Source organism: Zosterops lateralis (assembly GCF_965231275.1).
Source record: "Zosterops lateralis genome assembly, chromosome: 5".
Lineage (NCBI taxonomy): Eukaryota > Metazoa > Chordata > Aves > Passeriformes > Zosteropidae > Zosterops > Zosterops lateralis.
In genome coordinates, this window is record NC_139766.1 from 8,798,528 (window position 1) to 8,814,695 (window position 16,168).

Genomic DNA, 16,168 nt, shown 5'->3' on the forward strand with positions numbered 1-16,168 from the left:
GGGTTGAGCATCTCTGCAGAGACAACATGCTGCCTTAATGGGAGTAGGCCAGAAAGTCTTGGGGTTGATTGTCCCAAGCCTGGTTCTTCTTACCAGTTTGATTGCCTTTCCCAGTTTCCTGTTATTTAGTTACATACTCCTTCCCCAGAGGTTATGGGAAAAGGTTTGCCCAGGTGTTTGGGGGCTCATGCAGGTCAGACAGGGTTGGTCCAGTGAGAAATGCCCAAATGAGTGCCCTTGGTGAGCAGCTGGGGAGGACAGAGGTAGTGAGCCACCCTCACTCCTCACCTCTTCATCTCTTCCCAGTCCATTGTAATGGATTTTAGGGGCTCATCTTGGTGTAGTAGCTGGTTATAAGGTGGGTTTGTCCCAACTGATGATAACTGATGTTCTTATTGGATGCCTGTGCTCTGGGAAGGTTGTGTGTGCAGCATCATTTCAAGGTGTTGTGCTAGAAATCAGAAATATTTATTGCTTACAATAGACTTAAGGAGATCAAGCCATCTATCACCTGACTTCAGCCTCTACTTTCAACCAAGTCTCTGCCCTGAACCTTTTCTTTTTTCCCCGATGTCTTCCTCAATGTTGAGTAATGAATTCTTCGCTGTGGTTTCAGAGAGAATATAACTGCCTGTCATTGCTGATTCGCTCCTATAGATTATGAAAAGCTAGAGGTCAGATTTGATTTATTGATTTATTGTGTTAGCAGCAAGGTGGGATTCTTGTGAAACCAGCCACGTGCAGAAGGAAAGGCTTTGAGTGCAGCAGAGCCATTTTTATTGTTGGTGTTAGGGGAGTATCCTGGTAGCTTCTCTTTGCTGTGCAGGGTTTGGTGAAGTGGAAGTCCCTGCCTGTCAGTTCCCAATTGGTCCCAGGAAGGAAAGTGGAGGAGCTGCCCTGGGATCTGAGGCTTTTCTGGTCAGTGTTTCTGCACCACAAATATTGCCTTGCCATTGTCTCTCCTTGGATGCTGTGGTAGGAAAGTCCTCATTTAGAGACTCATGAGGGCAGCAAGAACACAATAAGAGAGCTAGCACCATGTTCAGAAGCACTAAAACATCCTGTGCAGCATGTTTTGGTTGAATATATGCACCCATTACTCAACTTGGTCTATTGTGGTTTCTTTTGCTGGGTGGGTTTTTTGTCTGGTTTTGTCTGTCACTTTTTAAATATGCAATTATTCTTAGTCACTCTCTTTTTCAACTTTTAGAGGAGGCACCTCCCAGCCTAGTTTTTTGACTCTGATTTAAAGACTTTGCATGCACAGATGAGTTATTCTGTCCTGATGCATTATTATGCCATATCCTAAGTTTGAACTTACATCTTGGCTGCAGTTCATCCTACCTACGTTGCTCCTGACTGAAAGCAGTTGTTCACAGTGAGCTCTGTAGGCTTTAGCTGTGATCTTTTGCAGGAGAGGGGCTCTCCTGAAGAGTGACTCATCTCAAAGCTTCTTGACCTCACAGCATCATAAAACCCCCTGGAAGTCTTTGTAGAGCTCAGAATTATGTTTGTTATTTAACCTTAAGTAAACGAACCTTAGTTTCTCCCTGTGCTGTGAAGCATTTGGTGCAATACCTATGTAGATACAGGCACTTCTGTTGAATAAAGGGAGTCTTGGTTAAATTTAGACCAGACAATTAGTGATGGATAGTGAAAATCAGATTGATAGTGAAAATCAGATTGATTCTGTCCATTTTCTGTTTGATTTATGGCTTGGCCAACTGCTAAGCTAAAGAAAGCCATTCAATGGTTATTGCTCAGTCCCTTTTTACAGTAAAGCATATAAAGTAAAAGTCAGCCACCAAGTAATGAATTCTAGAACATCCAATAATTGTAGATTTTCCAGTTTGTTCAATGTTTGGAAGTGAAAATTGCTGCAAGGCAAATTCAGTACCTTTTGAAAGCAATAAAGCCATGTAGTGAAAGATTGATGTAGAAGATGAAGACCAAGCCTTAACGATGTCCTTTAAAGGAGCTGGCTCTAAACACAACCAGCAGCACATTTGATCTTGTAAACTAATTTTGCTAACAAGTAGCTAATTGTCACATCAGTCTTTTGGAGCTGGCATGACCAGGCTAGCAAAGCAGGCAGAAGAGCTCGATTTCTTTTTTCCCTAAAACTTCTAGCTAAAAACCAGTCTAAATTCTAGAACATGGGCTTACTTAAGGCCTGACTCTGCAGTTGATCAGCTTACTGTGTATTTTGCATGCATAAGGAGCATCTACCCTGAAAAGTTTAAATACTTTTTTCCTGGTTTTGTCCATTTGTGCAGACCAGACCGCTCTGCTGAGCCAGCTCCACTGCTCTGGGACTCGTCATCCAGTCAGCCCTGAGGACAATGCCTGGCCAAAATCACATATCCTGGTCTTTATCCACTCCTTTAAGCTGTTTAATTCTTTGCTTATCGATAACAATTGCTCACATGCCAAAGCCACAGACGCAGCCTCGTTTCTCAATCTCTGCTTTTTTGTGGTCATCACCCGGCAGCAGGTAGACCCTGGTTGCTACATCTGTGGCTTTCTCTCCTTTCTCTGTGCCGTGCCCTTTTCAGTAGCAGAGAGATGGGCCAGGCTAAATCTGTCCAGATAACCAGGCTGCTTCTAATCCCCCACAACTGCTTCTGCAGCTTTTTCTTGAACAGTTGTTATACATTGGCTTTATTACAGTCTTTGCTTTTCAAGGTGCAGCATGGCCAGCAAAAAGAGCCTGATAGAAGATTTTAAAGTCCTGCTGTTACACTTCTTAATATAGCACCCTCTGAAATGTGCTGGAAGGGCTGTCTTTATCCCATCTGCAGCATTGCCTGGATTTCTAGCTGTCTCATCAAAAGCCTGCTCCTGCCTGTGCCCAGCACTTCCTGGGGCGTTGCTGAGCACCCCCTCGGGCGCTGTCACACGTGGTGACACTCTGGGCCCCAGGGGACTTAAGCCTGTTTGTAAAATCAACCAGTGAAGTGCCGACACGGGGCAGGGCCACTAACAGCTTGCATTGATCCAGACGTCCAGGCTGGGTCCTTGCAAAGCTTTGCCAGGAGTAAGGTGTGTGGGCAGGAGCTGTCATAGAGGTGTTTCAGGGGAACAGGGTGAAGTTTAAAGAAAAGGTTTTAAGAAGATGAGAAATGCCTGCTGGGTTGTGTCCCCAGCAGTGACAGCAGGAGATGCTGTTTAGGACCAAACCTGGCCACTTGCTGAGGCCCCTTTGCTGCAGAATGTGTTTTTCTTTTTTCCTGTCAAAATACTACTATGAAGGTAAACTACAGCTAGCCATCAGCATATTAGAGGTCTTCCGGGGGCTTTGGCACCCCAAAATGGAATACCTGTGTTGAAGGAGCTGGGGGCTTTTGAGGCTGGACCAGCTCCATCAGAAAGCATGGAGTAGGCAGTGATGGAAGTTTTTTGTGCTGTTTCTCTGAATTGCAACTCCACCACCCTTTCCATCCCCAGGGGCAGGTAAAGCTGCAGTGGCACTGTCACCTGTGCAGCATGTGCTTCTGCTCCAGCAGCACTGACATGGTACAGTATATGCCACTCTGAATGCAAATATGGTTTGGGGTTTGCACTGATGCTTCAGGCAGCAGTTGCCTGCAGTCCAAAACCCCATCACCCTATCTCTCATTTCATGCTCAGGTTTATCAGCTCAGAGGCCACCTGAACTCCTGTCCCCTGGGGCAGTTTGAGACTCACTGCTGTGGTGGATTTGGGTCACAGTGTTTCTGGTACAAATGTCCATGGATCTGCCCTGTGGCTGTGTTGCAGACTGAATGCTGGATGTCACTGTCATCCTACTGATTCTCTGCTACTTGCAATTCCAGAGGCTTTGGCTGTGCTTTGGGGTTGTTGCAAGTACCTTCAGCCCTTGGTAACAACATAAGTGAAAGGTAGCAGGGATGGAAAAGAAGGTAGATGGAGAAGTAGATAAACTGGATGCTCAGAACCAAACCATCCATCTCTTTTCATGCTTTGTAGGTGATCTCATTGCCTGCTGCCCAGGTGCTCCATGAATCAAGGGATGTCACCCACCCTCAGCTTATAGATACACTGCCCTGTGCTCTTCCAGCTGGGAATTATTTATAGCAGGGCAATGTGTCCTGCAATAGTAGATTATGTGGGGTTATTTATGGGGAGGAAGGTGTCCCACAGCATTTCTCATTTCGTGCATGAATAATTCCTGTGTCCCTGACATATTTTGTTCCCCCAGGCATGGGCCTTGTCTGGTGCAGAGGGATGCTCATGGATGTCAGGAGTGTTGTGGAGTCAGGATCTCTAGCATCTCACCCAGTTTCCATAGCCATAAACTACACTAAAATGCCATTATTTTGTAGGACCCCTCCAGGAATGCCTTTTAACTGAAGTCAAGTGTAGAGTTACTAGCAGAACTTGTGGGAGCTGTCATGCAGCCCTCCTCAAAGGCAAGGGAAACTAGAAAGGTGGAGAGAAACTCAACACATGGGAAAGATAGAGGTAAGGAGGGATAATAGGATAATGACATGCCTCATAAACACAGATGCGAATCCCTCCCCATCCTGGCTAGCTGAGCAGTTGTAGTCAGTGACAGGGACAGCTGCTGCCTGTCCTTGGTTGGTCCCTGCACCCAGGCTGTGTCTGGCTGGGTGGCAGCCCATGTGCCACGTCTGTGCCCCACACTCCTCCCGCTGGCAGCATTCACATCCCGGCAGCCAAGCTGTCCCCAGAAGAGCCTCCTTTCTCCCTTGATGCTGATGTAACTTGGCTGCTCTGCCCTGTGTTTCACCAAGGATGGAGGGGAAGGAGGAGGGAGTGTTGCCTCAGGTGCTGGGTAGTTCCTCTTCTCAGTCTTCAGGACCCAGACAGGATAAAAGAGCAGGAATTTAAGCCACATCAGCAATACACAGCCAGCCTGGGGCTAGGGACTCTGTCCACTTGCTGCCATGTACAGCCTGTCTCTCTTAAAGTGATGAATGTAAATAGTGCTGGCAGGAGGAGAGCCCAGACACTGAACTTCAGGGCTTTTTAACAGGTTATTGGTGGATAGATAAAAATGGCTCTGCACTGGGTCCTGATTCCCTCTGTACTGCCCTGCTTGGACCACCCCTGCTTAGCACAAAGAGCTGCTGCTTTGGCCAAAATCGTGCCAAAAGATGGCACAGGAGGCTGAAAAAGTGATTGCGAGGGCAAATATGTGAAGCTCTGTGATGTGACAGCATGTTGCACCTCCTCCATGCCGGTGTTTCTGTGTGGTGGTGTCACACCAGCCTGTGCTGCAGTCAGGGGGTCACAGGGAGGAGTCAGGGAGCATTTGGATCTCTGGGATGAGCAAGCCTGTCACTTTTGGCAAGCCTTTATGTAGGTATATTAAGAGCATGGAACACAGGCAACTGCAGACCCTACCCTGTGGGAAGCACAGAAATGATTTTGAGCTTTTTGGTGTTTGGTGGGGGGTTTTTTTTGGTTGGTTTTTTGTTTGTTGTTTCGGGGTTTTTTTTGTTTGGGGTTTTTTTGTGTTGGTTTTTTTTGTTTTGCTGGTTTGTTTGTTTGTTTTCTCCCTTTTTCCTCTTCATAGCAGCCTGGGGAAAAATGTAGGAGAGGGATGTTTGCCCTGTGCAGGATACTTTCCTGCTTCTGCTGTAAGGGTGCAGAGGAGCTGGTGCTGTCCTGCTGGGCTCCCAGCAGTGGTGATAGAAGCTGCCAGTCCCCTCATCTGGATGATGCTCCAGGAACATCACCTGTGACAGCTTTGAGCCAGCAGGGGAATTGCTCACATTTGTGTTGCTGTGACATGCCAAAGCAGAACTGAAAGTCACAGTCTCTGCTTGAAGGGATATTTTCTTAAGAAGTTGCATGTCTGTCTAGAAATTATGTTCCACGCATAAGGCTCTAAGAATTAATGAGAGCTCGGCTGCATAGATAGCAGTGCCACCCTGAAGAAAAAGAGAGAAGACTGGTGTGTCTCTGGGCAAAATTTCCATACTTACCCTGTGCTGAGCTTCCAAGGAAAACTCCTTCCCACAGGGATGCATCCATGCAAATTTAGCACCAACAGCTGGTGGTGGCTGCAGGAGCTGCTGTGTCCTCTCCCCAGCCCTAAGGAAAACAGGAATAGGTTTTACCTGCCTCAGCCCTCACCCCTCTGTGTAGATGCTGGCACTAGGGAGGACCCAAGTGTGAGTTCAGGAAATTTTGGGGCAGCAGAGCTTTGCTTGCTCATGTGGGAATACTAGAATTTTCTGGAAAACAATGTATTTGGAAAATATGTGGAAGACAGAGCTTTGCCTTTTCAGAGCAACATGATTCTGGGGCTTGGGGGAGTGGCCCCTGCATGCTGAGGGCTTAAGAAAGCTGTTGGAACCTGCAACAGTCAGTCATGTGGGACTCATGCTGATGAGGAAGGCTGATGTCTCTGTCCCCTCTCCCTCCTAGCAGTACTCTGCTGTTGCCTTTGGCTCCAGTCTTTCCACCCATCCACCCACCGGCCTTTTATTCATCAAAAGGTGTAGAAGAATTTGCAGCAAAAATAAATGAGTTTATTTTCACCCACCATCCATCCTCGTTGGCTGCGTGGGGGAGGAGAGCTGTGCAGCTCATGACAGTGGAGGAGAGTGGGAGAGGAGGCTTGCAGGCACAGCCAGAGGATTGCATGGCATGTCCTTCTTGGCAGGAGGGGAGGATATGTGGCCAGCGTGGTGCCACCGCTGCAGGGAAATCCTTGGGATTGGTGTCAGCAGCGGTGTGTGGGCTCTGAGGGCAGCCCTGTGCTGTGGGAGAGGGGTGGATGGGTTAGAAGAATACCCTCTTTGGTCTTCAAAAGCTGGGAATCATCCTTAAATTTAGAGCAGAAAGACAGTGCCATCTTGTGTGCTTTCAGGCCCTGGGTGCCATCAGCTGAGGAACCACATCTGACCTTGCTGTGAAGCATGAGCAAGACAAAATCATGTTCCTTGGCATGCACATCACAGCCATTTTGTGCCTTTTTCATACGTGTGTGCATCACAAGGTGGGTTTTTTTAATGGAACAGTTTGGGTTGGAAGAGACTTTTAAAGACCCCTCTGCCATGGGCAGGGCTACTTTCCATCAGACCAGGTTGCCCAAAGCCCCATCTAAACTGGCCTTGAACACTTCCAGGGGTGGGGCAGCCACAGCTTCTCTGGGCAGCCTGTGCCAGTGCCTCACCACCTTCATGGTAAAAAAAAAAAAACAAACCTTTATTGTATCTTTTGTCTGTGAGTTCCTGATGTCAAGATTGTGTGGTGAGGCAGCAAGCTGAGGAAGTGGAGAGAGTTAAGGAAAGGTGGTAGTGAGTTTTCCATGGGTGCTTCTCCTCACTTTTGCTTTTGGCAGCCTGGAAGGAGGCAGGAGAGAGTGCTTGGTGTTTGGCTGGGAACAGCTAGGGCCTCTGGAAAGCGCCTCCAGTGCTTCAGAGTGGTGTTCCCAGGGCAGCTGTGGTTAAAGGCAGGATGTCCATGAAGAACAGATCCTGGAGTGAGCTGGAAGGGCTTTCAATGACCATAGTGATGGGTTGGCAGAAGATGGAGGCAAGTGAGGGTGAAGGCAAAGACAGAGATCCTGCCATGAGATGAGTATCTGGAAGGGCAGGGAGAGTTGTAGCTGTCAGGGTCTGTGTTTATCTTTGCAGCAGTGATTATTTTCAGATAGCATGTGAGAGAGTAAAACGTCAGCTCTTGCTAATAATAGCGCTGCAAACAAGGCTGTTGCTCGTTACTGACAGCTGAGATGAAGTTAGTTTTGTTTCATCCTAGGTATGAAAAAGTGCAAAAACAAGCCATACTCTGAGTTGATATCCTCAGTCTAGAAAAGGTGAGGAGACTCTCTCCCAGCCCTGGGGTGTGGCAGTGCAAGGTGGTTTTTCCGGGGTGCTTCCAAACTGCTCCCAGAGTTAAGTGCTGCTGGAAGAGTGGATATGGTGAGGAGTTGGAGCTGGCTGGCATTGTGGAAAACATGGAATCATAGGATAGTTCAGGTTGGAAAGGACCTTTCGAGGTCATGTAGTTCAGTCTGGGTAAAAAGCAATCTGAGGACCTTCAGCATTCTTTCTGTGAAACTGGAGGGTTTTCCCAGAGGAGAGGAAGTCTCAGCCCAAGGTCAGCTGCATGTGGTGTGATCCCAAGACACTTTCAGTGGCAAATCCCCATATGAATGGAACACAGCTGCCTGAAGGGGAGATTTGACAACCCCATGGAGGAAAGCTGTTCCTGAGCTTCTGGCCACCTTTGGGAACTTAAGGTGTATTCAGCAGAATGAAGGAACTGGCTGCTCCTGATCCTTGGAGCAGACACAGACACAAGGAGGGACAGCAGGGTAGAAGTCTTGGGGGCTGATGGCACTGGTGTAAAGGAGAGCTGAATACAACTTGCATTGTTTGAGCAGATGTGTCCTGTCTGTGGCTAATTATAAGCGTTGTGTGCACAACACACACTGGGAGATGTGCCAGATACTATTTCTTTTCAAGTTGAACTCAAAATCATTATAATTAAGCTTTAAAATTGTAAGTAAAAACTAACAAGAAGTGCAGGTTTGCTGTCATGCTGGTTGCGGGGAGGGTGGTCGGAGGGGCTGGGAATGTGAAGGGTTTGGCAGCTCTGCAGTAGCAGGTATGTCCAGATTTGGGTTTTAAATATTCAGAATACCTCAAAGTACCAGAAACGTGCCATTTTACAAATGTAGGAAGTGTTGCTGAGTGAGCTTTAGCACCCTCTCAGGTTTGGTGGGCACAGAGAAGAGGTGCTTGCTAAGAAGAGAAAATAAGGAATTAAAGTGGGAAGCAGTCATGGAAGCAATTGTGTAACCTCAGGTTGAGAGGAACCTAGGTTGTTTCTCTGGTTTGAGGGGAAATGAGGCAGACTTGCTGAAGAAGCAGCTCCAGGAGGAGTTGCTGTACATGGGGCTGGATGAGGGGCATGTGATAGCTGTGCCACTGGCTGCAGCCCAGCAGACATCAATTGATGGCTGCTTCGTGGCACTTTTGGGGGCTGCCCCAGGGCTGGCACCCCTGCTCCCCAAGCATGGGGAGATTCCTGAACCTCCTTTTTGGAGCTACACCAGAGGAGTGGTAGCCATGCATGTAGGTGAGGATCACTGTGGCCCTTATGTTTGGTGTGCTTGCCGTGTGGCCAGAGGTGTGATGGATTTGGCTCAGCTACCACGTGATGAGCACTTGAAAACCAGCAGTGAGCTCTCTACCCTGCAATTTGTATGCAGAGGGAAAGGTGGCTGCTTGATTTCAGTGCTTGTAGGTGTTCGTCTGGGGTCGTGTCTGAATAAATCACGTTCTGAGATCCCAGTGAGCGCCGGGGAACAAGCTGCACTGTCAACGCGGCAGCGGAGCAGAGACATCTTCACTGCTCATGATAAATGGGTCAAGATGGGCCCTGGTGTTTTAAAAATTAGCTGTTGACCTAGATAGCAGCAGCATGATGACTTGCTCACAGCAGGAGCAAGAGTGAGCGTCACTGGAGCTGCACATTCCTCTGAATGTGGGGATAAGCTCAGTGTGCTGAGGTGAACCTGGGCTGGTTCCCCACCCCTTGTTTGTAGCCAGCTTTTCCTTCAAAGCTGAGCTGTGCCGCAGGGAAGTGGGGAAGACCTTGGGCATCTCTTTTGGGTGGTTTCATGGAGTTACAAGGTTCATTTTTCCTACAGCAGCTGCAAAAGCATCTCCCACCACCCCATGCTTTGCTTTCCTCCAGTTACAAAATGCACTGAGTTGTCTTACTCATCTTTCCCCTGATTTTTCAGGAGGGGTGGTCCTTTGCTCCCCTGAGCATCCCTCCCCAGCCTGTGTATCTCTGGTCTTAGAGAGATGTGCTGTGCATGTGGGTTGGAGCAGTTGGCAGGGTTGGTGCAGAAGATGGAGCTGCTGCCCAAGTCAGGTTTAGCAGCCAGGAAAAAGGCCACTGCCTGCACCAGGGGTTTCTCCTGTCATGGGATCTTTTTCCTCTGAATGAAGACATATTGCTCTAGAACACTGAAAGTCAGTGCTTTTCATCTGGGCAAGAGACCTCTCAGTGCCCATGGTTGGCTGCTGTATTGAATAGTGGCTTTATTGAGTGATAATTAAGCAACAGGTCAAGCCACACCTTGAGTACTGTGTCCAGTTCTGGGCCCTTCAACTTAGGAAGGATGCTGAGATCTTGGAGCGTGTCCAGAGAAGGGCAGCAAGGCGGGTGAAGAGTCTGGAGCACAAGTTCTGTGAGGAGCAGCTGAGGGAGATGGGGCTGTTTAGGCTGGAGAGAAGGAGGCTCATGAGAGAACCTTCCTATTTTCTACAACTCCCTGGAGTTTGTAGCCCCTGTGCATTTTCCTTGGGAGAACAACATTTCCTTCACCCTGTGAGGGAAAAAGAGTGTTTGGTCCTAATTTATGGTGGTCATTAGTCCTCAGGTGTGACGTGGTTTTGGACCCCAGGCCCTGCTCCCAGATGTGTGTTTGGCAATGGGCCCTTGTCCATTGGGGGTAGCCAGTGACTACATGTGCTGCTTTATCTCCCACAGGTTCCTGCTTCTGGGTTGCCGTCCTGGACGGCAACGTGGTGGGGATTGTGGCAGCACGGGGCAACGAGGAGGACAACACCGTGGAGCTCCGCCGCATGTCCGTTGACTCCAACTACCGCGGCAAAGGCATCGCCAAGGCCCTGGGCCGCAAAGTGCTGGAGTTCGCCATGCTCAACAACTACTCCTCCGTCGTGCTGGGCACCACGGCCGTGAAGATGGCAGCCCACAAGCTCTATGAGTCCTTGGGGTTCAAGCACGTGGGTGTCGTCGAACATTATGCCCTGCCAGGGATGACACGCTCCTTACTGGAGAGAATGTTTTTCCAGGTCCGCTACCACCGCTACCGCCTGCAGCTGCGGGAAGAATAAAAAAAAAACCAACCCACCAACCAAAACAAAACAAAAATATTTTTTCCCCCCTTCCTCCCCCTTCAAAAATAATAAATTACCCTTCTATTTCTCATCACCATTTATTTGCCAGTTTTGGGTTAGAGTTTTTGTACCCTCACGTCACATTTTGGTTTGCTCCGTTCAGCTCGATGGGCCGGCCGAGCAGCGCCCCTTCCTCGCATGCTGTAGGTGGTGGTGCTGGGAGTCCTGCAAACCCAGCGGGGTGGAGCGGAGCACCGGCCTCTCCTTCCCAGGTACCTCTGTAAAGCACAGAAACTTACTGCAAAATAGTACAACTGCTCTGGTGTACATAGTCCTCTCCTCTCCCAGGTGTAAGATAACATAGTGATGCATTCATAATAGTACAGAAATATTACTTGAATGCAGTTTTCGGTATTTCACGCATCAGTAAGTAGAATATGCATTCCTCTTACCGTAATCTACCGGTTAATAGTTTCCAGAGAAAAGGTGGGGGGTACACCCTGCCCCCCTGCCCCAACCCGCTTGCTACAATGCATGAAGAGGAAAGCGCGTGCACGCACTCAAACACATCGCACTGCCCACCACGGCACTGGTGTTGCACTTTTTTTGGATGTGCCTCATTCTGCCAAATGTCTGAGAGACCCCGGGTGCATCCGGTAACCACGACTCTGCTCCACCTCCCCCTCCTTCCTAAGCCAGCACAGACTCGGACCGGCTGAACTGAGCCCCATTGTACCATAGTGTGAAGTTAAGATCAAATCTAAGTATCTCCTGCGCTGTTCTGTAGCCACACGTAACCTGCAGTCCTGGGCCAGACTCCGCATGTGCGTCGGACTTTCTCTTTGCTGCCTTTTTGGGGTTTTTTTTGTTTGTTTTCATCTTATTTTTAAGGGTTATTTTTTGTTGTTGTTGTTATTTTTAGTTTTGGCTTTTGCTGAATGGTGTCGTTGAGGCGTAATGGAGGCTGCAGTTCCTATGGTAACACATTTGCACATTAATGTGCGCACCAAATCTCACCACTTCAGAGAAGCAACGTGTGACAGTTAATAGCATTTTGGGGAGCACCGGGGTGGGGGGAGCGTACTTATTATCTTAACCAGCTGCTTGTTTGATAAATGTAGATGGCCTCACTGCAGCCTTCCATCAAAGGTAATTAACTGCTTTAATGATGTCAGATTTGTGAATTGTACAATGCAAAAAGCAATGCAAAGCAGATTCGGCATGTGTCTGTACCCGGTATGTATGTACAGTGCCTGCCAACTAAAGAATAACCAAGACAACAGCTTCTTCTAGCCTGAGATATCAACTTTTATAACTTATTTAAACAAATAGCAACTTTGCATGAATTACATCTTGGGGAAAAAGAAGACTGGTAGGTTTTAATTTTTAAAGCGTGGTATCAGAGGTATTAGAGAAAACCATTTCTGGCTGCACTTAATTTTGAGTGGGTAGAGGGGTTTGGCTCTGCTAATACATTTAGAGGGAAAACCCCTTTAATTACTGGGAAAAACAATTATTATTTTATGAAGTATTATGTGTGTGGTGAGGGGGTAAACCCCCCACCTCATGGCAATGAAGGTGGTGAAGGGGTAGAGCATGTGTTAACCACGCTTGCAAATACAATGGAAGAGTTAGCAGGAGAGCTGCAGAAGGAAGAAGCCTTGGGGTGTGGGGAGAGGACAGGAGCCCTGGGGCAGATTGAGGGACAGCCAGCACAGGATTTGGACATGGGGTGCTGTCTGTCCCACTCCTACCAGGAGCTGCCCTTTCCTTTCCCAGCACTGAGATGTGGTCAGTGATGCTGATGGAGAGCAGAGGAGAGGGGGCTCAGCCCATCCCTGCAGGGTCATGGGCCAGGCACTGATGCTGGGGATGGAGGAGCCGTTTGGCACAACCCCAGTTGCCCTTTCAGTGCTTGGCTTGGGCTTGGTCCAGCCTGTGAGGAGTTGGAAGGGCAGAGTCCCAGCGTGTGTCCCAGCAATAAGGGGGTAATGAGGATGGTGAAGGACACTGTAGCAAGAGACCATGAGTTTAATTAACAAAATTTCTGTATGGGGCACTATATTTTTAAAAGTCTTTCTATGCTGTACATTTCTCCTGAAGCTGAAATAATGTACTGTTGGTAGGGGTTCTTGTATAGTGTACAGAAATCGGCAGAATATTTTCTTGCTGCATTCAGTGATTTATTAACCGAAGTAAAACAGACAAATATAAAGTGTTAGCAGAAGTTGAAAGAAAAAAACACAAAAGTTTGTGCCTTTTTTAGTTTATTTTTCTGTTGCTATATAACCACTGCACTAAAACCTTTCCAGAGGGGTAAAAAAAACAAAAAGCAAAAACTAGTCTCTTAATAAGGGAGGAATATGTAAAGTCTAAATTGAGCATTAATTTTTTTTATTAGGCTATTTAATTAAACTAGTGTTGCTGGTTTTATTTGATACCTGTGCCTTTGAAATAAAACTCCACATCCTGTCAGAAAAAATCCAAACCTGGAATAAATCCCACCAGATCCCACAGACACAGAAGTACCATCAAGTTTACCAGTATTTTCTTCTAAAACGTGTAAACTTTACCTGATGATATTACAGTATCTGATCGTAATTCCTGTTGAGTTTCCTGGGGAAGAGATGCTTTGGAAAGGGGGTGGCTTTGGGGGTGCTGTCTGCATTCTTCCCCAGCACACGGAAATGCACTGATAAGGATTGAGTCGTTGCCACTTGGCCGGTAGCTGCCAAGAAAATTTATTCCCTTAATGCTTCTGCCAGTTGCTTTGTGACCAGGCTTTTGGAAGAAATCCAGCTGGTGCTCCCAGCTCTCCAGCCGGGACAGCTTGTTTCTGAAGGAAAGGGCTGCCTGCCAAATAGGCTGGGTTTGCTCTCCTTGGAAGATGGTGCAGGCTGCCAGAGCTGCGTCCCTGGTAGCAGCAGTGGGACAGGGGTGCACAACCTCCTGTGTTGTTGCTGCTCTCCCACCCAGAGCTGCCAAGGTTGGGCTTAGAAGCACCACATGATACTGTTATTTTGTCTGCATTCATGGCAGGTTCCCTAAGTGTGATAGCTCAGGCACGGCTCTGGGGTCAGGGTTGCTGGGTTCTGGACCGTGCCGGGCTCACCTGGTGCCAGGGAAGTGTGTGGGCAGAACACAGTGCAGCTCACAGGGTGGCACGTTGAGGTCAAGCTGCCTTTGGCAGATCCATCCATCTGCTCTGCATCTTTTCAGGGTGCACTGGTTTAAATGAGATGCTTGGAAAAGATCAGCACAGCCCTTTCTCTGGGCCTGAGCATCATCTCCTGACTCTCCCCATCCCAGTTCAGTGGCTGAGTGGGTGAAGAGCAGCACAAGGTGGTTGTCGGGTGGGTCCCGAGCAGAAGAGATGGTGATCTGGACCTATTGCCAGTCCTTGAGTCTTGACTCCAACAGAGACTCACATCAGTGTGAGATGGGAGGGGATTTTCCTGATATATTTTGGGGGTTTCTCTTTCCAAGGACAACTTTGGCAGGAGTGTGAGGAAGAGTGGAGTGTCTCTTGGGTTTGAGCCCAAGATTGGTAAATGTGGTGGTTAAGTAAGACCAGTTCAGATTTAGGTGAAGGGTGTATTGGAGGTGTGAAGGCACTTCCCACAGCTGCTCTTAACTTTGCAGTCCAGGTGGGCTGTCACAGCCCCCTGCCCTCTTGCTGCCTGCAGAGAAGCAGTTTCCTCACCTGGCTGCTCTCTCCTTAGAGTGGGGCTTTTTTTGCTAATACCTGTGCACGAGACACTGCTCAAGTGTCCTTTGCTTGGAGGGGCTTGGGACAGAGCCCTTGCTCCCTGAGGAAAGCACTAGGTGTCATGTCCAAAAGTTAAAAAACAAAAACAAACAAACCAAAAACAGAAAAGGAGGGAAAAATTGCATTACTGTGGCTGAGAGCCACAGCCTTGGGGTTGCCCCAACCCTCCAGCACAGCCTGGGCCATTCCCTATGGAGTGAGTGGGAACTCCTTCCACACCCTGAGCAAACTTGGCATCTCAAGCACATGTTGTGTTTGGCAATAAGCTGTCTGGGAACCTTGACCCCTGAACAGATCCAGGCTGATAATGCTGAGCAATCAAACCAACAAAGTGGTTTCTAATCTAACTTGAAACCCTTAAATTTGTATTTGTTTTAAATTCATGCTGTGTTTTCCCTCTGTGAAGCAGACAGCACCTGCAAGATGCTTAGGAATGGCAACTATGACTCTGCTGGGAGATGCAGAAAAGTCCAGGGCATTGCCATCACTGGAAAGCTGTTTTCCCTCCCCTCTGTCCTCATGTGTGATGTGAGATGCTATCTCTGAGAAAGCCTTTACCTTTCTCCAGAAGTGATCCTACTTCTTGGTCCTGTGCATGTGTACAGCCTGCAGGACCCATTTCAGAATTGCTTTTCAGCAAATGCAAGGGCCAAATGACCCTGGGGACATCTGTCCCTGGGGCTAGGGTCATTTCATCCATGTTCCTCTCCATGGGAAATGAGGATGATTCTTTAGATCATGATGGCAGAGTTTAATAGTCCCTGGGTAGGAGAGGCAGGACTGAGGGTCAGCAGTGGTCGTAGGGGTTGGGATGTGCCTGGTGGGGTCCTGGTGCTGCACACCTGCAGCAGGAGCAGCAAGTGTTTGGTGCCAGGGGTGTCTTGGGCCCTGTCTTTGCTGTGGCCAACTGGAAGAACAGGAAGTCCCATGGTCAGAATTCCCAAGGGAACTGTGTTTTTGCAGAACCTGGTCCCAGTCCTTGCTGCTGCTGTTGCTGTTGCTCACTGATCCACACCTGTATGTGATGCAGGTCTGCTGTCTTTTAATTTGCCAGATTTGCTGGCTGAGGTGCAGATGGATAGAAACTGACTGCAAGGACTTCCAAATTGCCAAACACACAAAGGCAGGAACCAGCTCTGGTTACCTCTGAATTAACAATCTCACTTTGGGTGTGCTGGGGCCTGTGTTTCATTAGTGCTGGTGTGATGCTCTTGGTATGCACTCTACTTAAAGCTTAATAAAGGCATTTTAGTTCGACACTTAACTGGAGTCTTGCAGTGGAATATACTGCACCACATAAAGAAAATTAAGTAATGCTAAGTGTTAAATAAGCTTTAAAATGCAAAAGGAAAATTTTCTTTTTTTTCTCCCTCAAAATAGATCCACATAGAATCTTGAGGAAAAATTTGTGTGCTCTTGCATCCCTCAGTCATGGAGACTATGCAACAGAGCTTGTGCTTATCTCCCACCAAAACCTGCTACCTGAATGGTGCTTGGAGTACCTTTCATAAAAAATAAATCAGGAGATTAGTTTGAACAA

General features: G+C 48.0%; 1 protein-coding gene across 1 annotated transcript in view; it reads left to right on the forward strand.

The window, feature by feature from the left end:
• Nucleotides 1-13,768, forward strand: part of NAT8L (N-acetyltransferase 8 like) — a 28,130-nt gene extending 14,362 nt beyond the window's left edge. The window contains exon 3 of the mRNA XM_083862400.1: nucleotides 10,489-13,768. Within this exon, the coding sequence (XP_083718526.1) occupies nucleotides 10,489-10,856 (368 nt within the window). The 3' untranslated portion in view covers nucleotides 10,857-13,768. The remainder of the gene's footprint in view (nucleotides 1-10,488) is intronic.
• Nucleotides 13,769-16,168: the final 2,400 nt, after the last annotated feature.